Consider the following 12,519-nt stretch of genomic DNA (forward strand, 5'->3'; position numbering starts at 1 on the left):
ATCTCAGCAAATCACTAGGAGGCAATTCATTCGAAATCCACTTCACAAATTTCATTTAACGTTATATACATATGATTTCAGTTTTATTTATTGGCAACACGCAATTTCAAACATAGACATAAATACTTACGTACACGCTACCTGGTATCTACTAACCGAAAGAGATTATTTTCTTATGACATGAAAACGAGGAAACAAAAATCCAAAAAGTCTTGATTCGCCAATGAAATTAAGCCCCTCAATTTAATCTTATCACTTTCCATTTACTGACTCACCCACTTTTTTATTGAAGCCACACAATATTGGCTTAGTAAGCAGAAAGTAAAATCGCCCCCCTGTCGTACTAAATTTGAGTTTTTTGTTTTGTTTCTGTTTCTTTTTTTTTTTTGTATGATGAGACTTTCAGTGTGATGTCAGTTCTGACGGTGTTAATGAAAATCTAGAACCGCAATATAAGTATATTTTAGGGGAAGAAAGGTGAGCCAATGTCAAAAGTCGAGTATAGTGTTTTAAAAAAAGAATAGAAAACACATTCAGCGAATTCTCGGGGTAAATTAGGAACAGTGGCGTTAATAACATGCTGACTGACTGACTTCTTGTGCGTGTCCGTGTTAAAAGTTTAGATTTGTGTTCACGAGGGTAAGAATGCGTTACCGTTTTATTTCTGGCACAACAGTTAAAGGGGCTTAAAATTATGCCGCAAAATGAAAACGTTAATTATATTATGTAATACGAGTATATACTGTAATTCACGAATGCCCCACACATTTTACTTCATATTCCCCATATTCAATAAAATCGCATATTATGGGTTAGCTTCTTTTGAAAATTTACTAATTTTTGCAACAATGTAATATCTCTTGTTCAGGGATTCTAGTTTAAGTAATACAAATTTTATTGACTTAATAGCCGTTAAAGCTTTATTAGAACATTAGAAAAAACGCTAACTTCAGTTGCACCGAAACTTTAATTCCCTTCACAACTTCGTTTCCACTGGAGCTAACAAAAATGGCTTCTTGGAGAGAAAAGAATGTGTGCAAAATTTCAGATCGATATCTCACAATTTGAGGGTCATTGTTACGTTGTTCAGGGCTTAAAACAAGTTCGGATTGGCTAAATGTAACTTAACGATTCATGCTCTCATAATTTTTAAAGGTCAAAGCCGGAGGCATATTTTCAGGTGTTGACAACTTTATATGTTGCGAAAAATATCAACTTTCATTATTCGACGAAACTATGGATCGGAAACCAATATATTAGGAATATAGGGTTTTGACCCAAGTCTGGACCAATTTCATTTATATTCAGCGTTTAACCACATTTTTGAGAAAACCTTCTTTTAATTTACTTAAAATATCACACATTTTAACCAACCTAAACGGTTTAACGACAAGTGGAAAGTCGTAACACACTACAAGTATATAGTCTATATTGGGGCTAGAGGCAGATCTAGATTGATTGCATTACTATTCGACATTACTTAAGCATACGCGAGAACAAACTTTCACGAAATTTTATAAATATAACTCACATAATAACAAACATATTTGACATAAAGCCTGCTAGAATCACGAATGTCATTATATGGTATTTAGTACATCTATGTATTTATGTGGATTCACTCGATTTCATATATTTTATGCACAAGAACACAGGGGAAGTATTGCATCGATTTTACTCGATATCTTCATTTTCACTGTGAGTGAAAAGATCAGATCGAATTTAAAATTGTATCATATGGAAAGTATGGGTGGTTGTAGTCCGTTTTTGCCCATTTTCATACAGTAATTTTGTAATGCCAATTTGATTGAAATGGGTTTGAGTCATTCTTGAGATATGGAGTTGCTACTAAATGTAGTTGGTGTCATATCGATTTTGACACCGGCTCCTAATATAACCGTATACACCATCTTGGCTGTGAAATTAAATGCTTTTGAGGTATTTACTTAGTAAGTTATAGTTTTTGTCATAATCGTGAATGGTATGTGAGCGTGGTTATTCCGATTTCACAAATTTTCACTGTTCCTGGTGAGGTCTAAAAGAATTCGTCCTCAGCAGCTCAGTTTGGTTAATATAGTTAAACTGATTATGGTTAGTTATAACACTTAATATGTTTTTGCTTAATGACATTTTCTGGGGTGGAAATGGTCTGTTTCCGAACATCAACAATATTAACCCTCTTGTAGTACCAAAAAATACGTGTACCAAGTTTCACCAATATATTTTTATTTTTACTCAAGTTACCGGTTGCACATACGGGTGGATGAACAGTCGCCCGGACTCAGTTCGTCATTCTCATTTTATCATTTATATATACACATAACTCTATATCTGTCTCGATTAGTTTTGATACAAACATCTGAAAATAGTAAACGCCAAAGCGCACTAAAACTTTATTAGCCAAATAGTAAATTTTACTTTCTATAGTCATTGCCTTTTGTATACGTAAGTATATCTGTAATTACATACATATGTGTTATGAAACAATAAAAGGCATCTAAAATTGCAACCTAGGAATTATAAAAAGTGTAAATCATTCAGCGCAATTTTCGGTGTCCATCAGTGCGTTCGCCAATCAATCGCTCGAATTATGGCGATAATTCAATTGTCAAAAAGATATATGATCACAGCGAACAATATATGAGACTCTGTTTCGAATAAAAAAACCAACAAACACACACAAAAATTGCAACGAAAGTGGACGTCGCGTTGCATAAATTATTTCTATCCTAAAACTGCTAAAGTGATAATGGTTTTGAAATTTGTTTACACAGATAACTCAAGCGAACATTAGAACACTGATATTTCTTAATTTTGTGATCAAAAGAAATCTGGAAAAACGCTAAATTATTGTTGCAGCACATAAACAAATTGAACTGAGCATCTCGACTTTGTTTGGTGGTTTACGAAAATGCCACTGTCAATTATGCGGTGACAGTTCAAAAAACAAAAACATTAGTGCTTCAACTATTATCTACACATTTCAATCAATTAACATTTCTAAATAAACAGTAAACAAAAACCAACCAAAAACAGAAAACAATGGTGAAAATGCTCGACTTGGATCGACACGCTAACTGTCCCTTATGGGAGGCATTGGCGTCACAGTCCATTCCATGGACCGGTATGCGTTATGCCTGCCTTAATGTTCTGTACGCTTACTGCAAAGTATTCGACAAGAAGGAAATCTATGATCTCATTGTAAGGTAAGAAAGCAAATTGAGGTTTTTTTTTGAAAATGTAAAAAAAATATATAATATTTAATTGTTAAAATTTACCTAACTAGGCATGCGTTACGCTAGGTTAAATTTTGACATGTTTCACCACGAAAAATGTCAAAATTTCACTTTAATCTGTCAAAAATTTTAAATTTCTACCGGTTGGCACACAGCCTAACTAAACAACGAAATCAATAATATATTCGAAAGTTTATTTCACTTGTTGTTTATTTATTTTTTATTTTTCTTTCTCCTTTGTTTTTAAAAGTCTACAAACAATAATTGGTTTACCAAAATAATAACAAAACCGACTATACCTATGCATTAAAAACATTTAATGTTCATTATTTCATAAACAAAAATGTGCTAGCGTTAACAGGCGCTGCCACAACTTTTGTGGTCTTTGGCTTGCATTTAATTTCCCTGTTTGTCTATAATTTTCAGTTTGACGGACGGCTTGGTCCACTAGGCTGAGGCTATGTCATGCTATGAGTAATGAAAATATTGAACTTTCAGCATCCATGATTCCAAATTTTTACGCTGTTTCTTTCAATGCCACTAAAGAAGCTGTGAAGCAATGACAAAGAGAAGAAGAGCTGAACCGATTCTGATGGATTTGTAGAATTCGCCTCTACTCTGAAAATCACAATAATTTTTAAAAAAACGGAAAGATCTGATAAAAAGGATTAAATAAGAAAGATTTCAAAATACTTATAATTGTGATTATAATCGAAAATACTATCGAAATGTATGTATCCTATGTTAAACGATACAAAATCTCTTTATCAACTTGTTTGTTATATTTTCTTTTCGTATGTAACTATCAACTCGAACCACGTTTATATACACAAACATTTGCAACGCTATGTTTGAGAGTCCTTCAGTGCTCTTTAAAGTATGAAAATACAATAAACAAGTAAGGAAGTTCTAAGTTCGGTTATAACAGAACATTTTGTACTCTCGCAACTTGCAAGGACCAAAGCCCGGGAAATTACTTTAGGTGTTGGCAAAATTGTATATTAAAGGAAGTATTGATTCGATTCAACCACAAAGCCATGCTATTATCGAGAGTTTTATTTATTTATTTTTATACTCTCGAAACTTGTTGCTACAGAGTATAATAGTTTAGTTCACCTAACGGTTGTTTGTATCGCCTAAAACTAATCGAGTTAAATATAGGCTTATGTATATATAAATGATCAATATGAAGAGACAAGTAGAAATCCGTGTGACTGTCTGTCCGTCCGTGCAAGCTGTACCTTGAGTAAAAATTGAGATATCTTTATGAAACTTGGTACACATATTTCTTGGTACCATAACTAAGCTCCGCAATAAGATACACGACTGTTATTTGGTACACAGGATCACATAAAGGAGGGGCATCTGTAGTAAATTTTTTTTTTTTAAAGTTGGCGTGGTCCCGCCGCCTTGAACCGCTAAAGCTTCAAGCTTCAACGAGAGCATGCGTTTTTAGCACATCTATCGATAGTGTGAAAACGGGTGAAATCGGGCGACAACCCCCCCATTCCCCATATATCGGTACTGGTAAAAACAACTAAAATCAAGTACTAAACACGCCTCAGACATTAAATTTTATATCTAGGATCGTATTGGATGACTTTACAGGAAACGCGTTCAAAATTAGACAGTGGGAGTGGCGCCGTCCACTTTTAGGGGAAAACCCATATCTTAGGATCTACTTAAACGATTTCAACAAAATTCCGTGCATACCATTCCTCTCATATGACAGACGGACAGACAGTTACCCGGATTTCAACTCGTCTCTTCATCCTGATCATTTATATATACATAACCCTATATCTAACTCGATTAGTTTTAGGTGATACAAACAACTGTTAGGTGAACTAAAATATTATACGCTGTAGCAATATGCTGCGAGAGTATAAAAAGAACATTAGAAAAATGGCCTTTTTTGCCTTCAAGCAACGTGAATAAGCAGTCTGCCCTCCCTGACCTTAATAAGTACGAACATTTCTAATTACATTCTACTTATCTGCTTTCACTTTGCTTGAATAAGAAATAGTATCACAATTACGCTTCATCCTCTTGGCTCATAATTTTAAGTGTCCTCGAATGGCCTTAAATATATTGCATTAAAATTTACAAAATTCGTAAATTAAAAGTGTTTACTCTTTCAGAATGGAAGTGACTGTCGTAAAAGTGTTTTTTGATGTTATATATATTTGTATATTCGACAAACACAAATTTTTCTATCAAATGTGTACGAAAACCCCAGCCTAATGCTTAGCCGAACTGCTTCTTGTACCATATTTGCCATGAGCGAGGAGATAACAACAAATTGAGCACACAAAATTTTTATGATATATTTTTTGATTGCAAGGAATAGGGAAAACACGACAAAGGCTTCAAAGACCTCGTGAAATGTTTGTAATTAAATATCCAAACTAATTTCTTTCCTGGGATTATAAAAATCTAAACATATTGACTGGTATTTTCGAAAAAATTTTATTTGAAATCAGCGGATTTTATTGTAGAAACAACCCGTTAGGTGTGCTGCAATCGCGGCATAACATGGATAAGCTTTTCTGCTAAAAAGCGCTCTGCTCTGTTAAGTCACTGTTAAAAATGTAAATATAAACTGTCACTGAATGTTAACGAAATTATTTAAGTACATTTGCTTTAGAAAGTGATCGGAGAATATTAACCAAACTGAGAGTTGATTAAAATTATAACTGAAAGTTTTATTAATTGATATTTATTTATTGATAACTGAATGCATTATAAGATTTACATTTCACAACAATATTTATACCCTGAACAAGGGTAAGTTTGCCACAAAGTTTATAACACCCAGAATGAAACGTCGGAGACCCTGTAGAATGTATATATAAATGATCAGCGTGACAAGCTGACTCGATGTCCACCTGTCTGTATATATGCAAACTAGTACTTTAGTTTATGAGGTGTCGTTCTGATTTTGCACACATCCATTTCTCGCCAAGAAGCCCATCATTTGTCGGTACCGCCGATATCCGACCGCAATAGCATATAGCTGCCATACAAACTGAACGAAAAAAATTAAGCTTTTTTTTAACAGATATCTCCGCGAAATTTGGAAAGATTATTGTCTAAGGCAACGTTAAAAAATTTGATCTTTAATTTTGTTTAGATCGGATATCTATATCATATAGCTGCCATACAAACTGACCGATCAAAATCGTGTGCTTGTTAGAAAATAGCGTTTACTTATAAAGGGTATTTTAGCTTCAGTGCAACCGAAGTTGTCGTTTTTTCTTGTGCCATTTTCGAAATGATACAATATTGACTTTATTAAATGCTTAAAAATTCTGATTCGCCACATTGCGCCATTTATTCAAAAAAATCTTAAATTATGTCATTTTACTATTTACCAGAAAAACTTGCCAATCATGCAAATGTCCTCGAGAAGCGCACGCTATCTACCAGCAGCAGACGACCACGGTGCATGAGCGTTTGGGCTTCAAGGTGGTGTCGCCTGCCGAGTCTGGCGTGGAGCCGCGCGACCTCGGCTACACTTGGGTGCCGCCTGGCATACGTGCCTCATCGCGCATCAACCGCTACTTCGAACAGCTGCCCTTGGAAAAGGTGCCGAAAATCGGCTCGGAAGGGGCACGCTATCGCGAACAACAAATTGCTTATCAGCTGCCTAAACAAGACTTATCGCTGCAGCACTGCAAGCACTTGGAAGAGCAGCATGAGGCCTCATTCGAGGATTTCGTGACGGCGCGCAATGAAATTGCGTTGGACATAGGTGAGCAAAAGTATACTTCGGATTGAACGTTAATTGAAATTAAAAAAAAAAACAAATTCACTTAAGGTTACATTAAGGACGCACCTTACGATGAGCATTGCGCACACTGTGAGGGCGAGATCAATACTGGCGAGATGGTGGTGGCCGCCCCGAAATTTGTGGAGAGTGTTATGTGGCATCCGCGCTGCTTCACATGCAGCACTTGCAACGAATTGTTGGTCGATTTGACGTACTGCGTGCACGAGGACAAAATTTACTGCGAACGACACTATGCGGAAATGCTAAAACCGCGCTGCACTGGCTGTGATGAGGTAAGTGAAGCGAAATTGAAACGTTGGTGTACATGTCGTATACGCAACTTCACATTGTAATTGAGAAATATCACTCATACGCCACATACGTCATGTGAATACACAGTTTGCGTTTCTTGTAATTCTTTTTGAATATAAGTATTCGCGTTGTACTTTGTCGTGCCAAGTGGTCATATGGGCTTTAAATTGAACTGCAAGAAACGCTGCCCGTCGCTACCCTTACCTTTACCGGTATGGGTATTAATTGGTAACGTAAACTTTCGCTGTCCGCACCCAGTGACCTGCTGATAAGTTTGCGCTTAATGACTGCTCACAGTCAGCGCTAAAAGCTGTATATAGAGCGATCTGCTATCTGCCTGAGTTCTTGACATCTAGGTGGGTGAGCAGTGCGCATCAGTTAGTACTTCAAAGCTGAGTGAAGTGTGTTTAATTGCTGTTAAAAGTTTTATATTTGTCTTTGCTCTCGCTTCATGACTTCAACTGGGTGTCAGTCAGTCCTTTCTCATATTCGCTTATGTCACGCCGCAGTAATCCAATATCATCTCTGATGCGCAGTCGACCGCTGTGTCGTAATTATCACAAACCAACGCCACCTGGTCGAAGCCGTCACTCACTGTCTACAACAACATCGACAATGCTTTCACTCTTGTTGTTGCAAGGCAAACTGTAGGTCGCCAGAATGTGTTTTACGCGTTGTTTTCCATCCACATCTATGCAAGGATATTAAGTATAAAAAATATTTGACTTCAAAGGGAAACTTGGCAAGCACATTTTGTAGTGAAAAGGTAAATTTTTTAATATGTAATCCAAATGTTGACATTCGCTAAATATTTCAAATAAATATTTCATTCGCATTATTCGCATCATCCGTGCCACGCTAGGATGTTGCGTTACCAATCTTAAAAAACTTTTTGTGGTGTTATCAGTCGTGTTTAAAAGGGTGTATATATATATTTAATAATCCGGTTCGTTTATTCTATCTTCAGAGGATCGACACGGATCTACTTATTTGTGAAAAAAAAATTTACTAAATAACATTATTAAATATTTTTTAAGTTGAGACTTTCTGTACAATTAGCACATTATGTTAGTTTCAGAGATCGCAAGAAGTTCACTATGCAGTTATTTCAGTACAATCTTTTGCAAAACAGCAATATATTTAAAGACAAATAGCTAGTTTATCGTATACTTTTTTGTTAAAGAAATATAAAATATAACAAACGTGTTTTATTATCTTTATTCAAGGATCATTCTTGTCCGCCTGTGATCCAATTTATATAACGGTGTCGCCATTTGTATTGTGGTATATTCCAAAAATATAATTTTCCGCTTATTTATATGACAAATACAGAGGTTATTTGATTTGTCTTCGGTGTTCGGGTTTCATTTTTCTACACAAATGTCAATGTACCATTCGAAATTGACTGTTCTGCGAATGGAATAGTGGCAACATGTGTGTTGTTCCAGAAAATCATCTGTTTATTTACTACAAAGTGTTTTGTGTTTGAGCAACTCTGGGCGGTGCCACGCCCACGGTCTAATTTTGAACGCGGTTCCTATAAAGTCATCTCATACCATCTCAGAGATAAAATTTAATGTCTGTGGCGTGTTTATCGCTTGATTAATCGCGCTTTTAGTAGTTTTTAACAGTACCGTTGTATGGGGAGTGGGCGGGGTTGTCACCCGATTTCACCCATTTTCACACTGTCGATAGAGGTCATAAAAGCATTTTCAGTAATTTTTGTTATTATAGCTTTAGCGGTTTAGGAGATATGCACATTAAACCTATTAGGGGGCTGGACCATGCCCACGTTTTAAAAAAATTTTAACTGTAGAGGCCTCTCCCTAATGTGATCATGTATATCAAATAACAGTCTTGTATCTTATTGTAGAGCTTAGTTATTATGGCAATTTATTTGTTTTTGATTAATGGTGTTTTGTGGGTGTGCCAGTGGCCTTATTACGCTCATCTGCAATACCAACCGTCTGACGGTACCAAGAAACATGTGTACCAAGTTTCATAAAGATTTCTCAATTTTTACTTAAATTACAGCTTCCACAGACGGACGGACGGACAGACAGTCACCTGGATTTCAGCTCGTCGTAAATAAAGCAATATCTAACTCGATTAGTTTAAGGTGATACAAACAACCGTTAGCAAAAAATTCTAAGTGATAGGTTGATTTGCTTTCGAGTTACAATTGCAGCCAATTTGAAAACTGTAGTATTGACAAAACAGCGTTTAAAAATAAACTGATAGAGCTGATTAATTTAATTTAAATGGCTGAAACTCAAAAAATATTTAAAATATTCATTTGAAATTATATGCACACATAAGTAAAACGCAAATATTCATGAATGTGGTAAGCCACGTGTCTCTGTGCAACAGATGCATCGATGCTTCAGAAATAATTATCGCTTTTGGACAATATAGACTCTAGCAAGGGGCGACTACTCCTGAATTTGTCCAAACAGTAAGCAGGATGGTTCGGAAAGGGCTCAATAATCGGCATACACATATTGTTGTTGGCCTAATCTATGTAGAAACTAGCAAAACAAGAAAACACTTTTACTTAGTTTGCACCGAAGCTATAACATAATACCCTTCACAAATACAAAAGGTATCTTAAATTATTTAATTTTGACCGGTCAGTTTGTATGGCAGCTATATGCTATAGGCCAACAAATGAGAAGCTTCTTGGCGAAAAATGGACATATGCAAAATTTCAGAGAGATATCTCAAAAACTGTATATACATACAGACGGACATGGTTAAATCGGCTTAGCTTGTCATATCGATCATTTATATATATATGTTATATATTGCATAGTGTCTCCGACGTTTCCTTCTGGATGTTGCAATTATATAAATCCCTAAACGTCAATAAGAAAACATTGTGAGTAGATTTTGCCTTCCAATTTATTCATGGGAACAAATTTATATATAAATTCACATTCACATATCAACATTTAGTTATATCTTCCCTTATACTTGTATATAGTATACATAAATTTGAATTTATTTATTTCAAAATAATATACAACTGCCCGTCGACACACTTCTGCTCGCCATTGAAATCATAATTAAATGTTGAAAATATAATTTTTCCACTCTTGCAACATGTTCATACAGAGTATAATAATTTCTTCACCTAACGGTTGTTTGCATCACCTAAAACTAATCAAGATAGATATGGGGTTATATATACATATATGTATATATACCTAAAAGATCAGGATGACGAGACGAGTTGACTGTGATGACTGTCTGCCTGTCCGTCTGTGCAAACGATAACTTGAGTAAAAATTGCGACATCTTAATGAGACTTGGTTCTTTAACACCCAAGGAGGGTTGGTATTACAGTTGGGCAGAATCGGATCATTGCCACGCCTACAAAAAGCTATTAATGGAAAACCAATAAAAAGCTATAACTAAGCTCTACAATAAAATACAAGGCAGTTTGTAAGTACAACAAATTGTACTAGTGAGGGGCATTTATGGTTGACACTTTTTTAAGTGGGCGTAGTCCTCTAATAAGCTTTATATACATATCTCCTAAACCCTTTAAGCTATAATAACCAAATTCGCTCAAGACAAATATTTTTAGCATTTCTACGCACCCTGTAAAAATGGATGAACTACACCCACTCCCCATATCACAGCTTAGGTAAAAACTACTAAAAGTGCGATAAATCTATAACTAAATGCGCTAGAGACATGAAATTTTACACCCGATATGGTACAAAAGCGTTTTATAGTAGCCGGTGTCAAATTTAACGATAGGCGTGGCACTGCCCACATTTAGGTGCAACCCCATATCTGGAAACTTACTTGACCGATTTTTCGGTGAGTAATATCCTGACATTCCCACATTACAGTGCAAAAATGAACGAAATCAAACTAAAACCTCGCCTACTTTCCATATAACACAATTTTAAATTTCATCTGATTCTTTCACTTTCCAGTATAAAAACCAAAACCAATCAATATATTCGGACAAAACTTTGCACAAATAGTGATTTTGAGTTGTGCCACCTTAAGACAAAAAACTGTCGAAATCGGATCAAAACTACTCAAGCCCCAATTACATGGACGCCAGTTCCTTATACGAACTTTTTACCGAAAATCGGTCAATCTATGAGATACTCGTATATTATAGAAATTCAGAAAGAATTATTTTTTAATAATAGTATGCCTACATATAAAAATATGTTGGATCGGATCAATAAATCTCTTAGCCCCCATATAATTAATAGAATTTTCGAACTTACGGTTGACTTTATACCGTATATATTGGCAAATATGTGAGTTATCTTTATTAAATATGAGAAGGTAGTGTTTTAATAACGGTGCATCTTTGTTCCTAAAATGGATAAAACGGGTGAAAACTGCCGTAGACCCCACATAACTAATAAACCTTATGCACCTGAAGGTATTTCCCCAGTTTTGATCTCGGCGAGTTGCAAAAGTATACCCAAACTTGGCCCTTCCTTACTTTTTTAAGATATTTTTGAAACTATAACTATGTAAATGAGCCTGTTTTCTACGAAATACATTTTTCCACGTTCAAATTCGTTGTAATTAGTGGCACTTTTGAAGGGTGCTGGGCGAATGCGAGCATTTCTATGTACCTATTAGTGCTCTCACTGAAATTATTTGTTTCTATTTATTTACATTTCATGCCAAAATTTCGAACAAAGTAGCAGCAGCTATCAGTCCGCGTCTTGAAAACCTCATGTGGCGATTGGCATCGTTTTCAAGTTCAGTCCTATTCTTCTGTTATTGTTGCTTCAGATCACTGTAAAGGGTGCGATCACTTTCTACACAAGCTCTTAAGGATTGACACTTTCGACAGACCTTGAAAAAAATTCTCAAAAAATGTATGTCTAAATATTATTATTGTACTTCTTTTTATATGATACTTTATATATTACACTTTTGTGCCTGCATCGATTTGAAATTACTTTTATAACACCAGTGAGTCATAGAGTAGAATTTTATACTATTTAACTTCTTTGCCGACACTTTAAAATATTTGGGATGATTTGTAGTCAATGTGATGAAATAAATGGGTCCTATCACATAAATAATGCTTTGTCAAAGCTTTCCCATATCTTGAGAAGTCAGTGCCTACTTTATAACAAAATTCGAAAATTCTATTTAATTGCAAAGAGGAGAAATATTTTGTTTATATGGACCGTGTTTCTTTGTAATTGT

The 12,519-nt window shown here is 35.3% G+C and overlaps 1 protein-coding gene across 4 annotated transcripts in view; it reads left to right on the forward strand.

Annotated features, from left to right (window-relative positions):
• Positions 1–12,519, forward strand: part of Lmpt (four and a half LIM domains protein limpet) — a 213,349-nt gene that overhangs the window by 139,627 nt on the left and 61,203 nt on the right. For 2 of the 4 annotated variants that reach the window (XM_036360413.2, XM_014232867.3), the window contains exons 2-4: positions 2,775–3,206; positions 6,614–6,990; positions 7,057–7,301. In XM_036360413.2, coding sequence (XP_036216306.1) covers positions 3,043–3,206; positions 6,614–6,990; positions 7,057–7,301 — 786 coding nt within the window. In that variant the 5' untranslated portion in view covers positions 2,775–3,042. The remainder of the gene's footprint in view (positions 1–2,774; positions 3,207–6,613; positions 6,991–7,056; positions 7,302–12,519) is intronic. The other 2 variants (XM_014232868.3, XM_014232866.3) reach the window with 1 other exon arrangement.

This window comes from Bactrocera oleae, chromosome 6 (assembly GCF_042242935.1).
Source record: "Bactrocera oleae isolate idBacOlea1 chromosome 6, idBacOlea1, whole genome shotgun sequence".
Taxonomy (NCBI): Eukaryota; Metazoa; Arthropoda; class Insecta; order Diptera; family Tephritidae; genus Bactrocera; species Bactrocera oleae.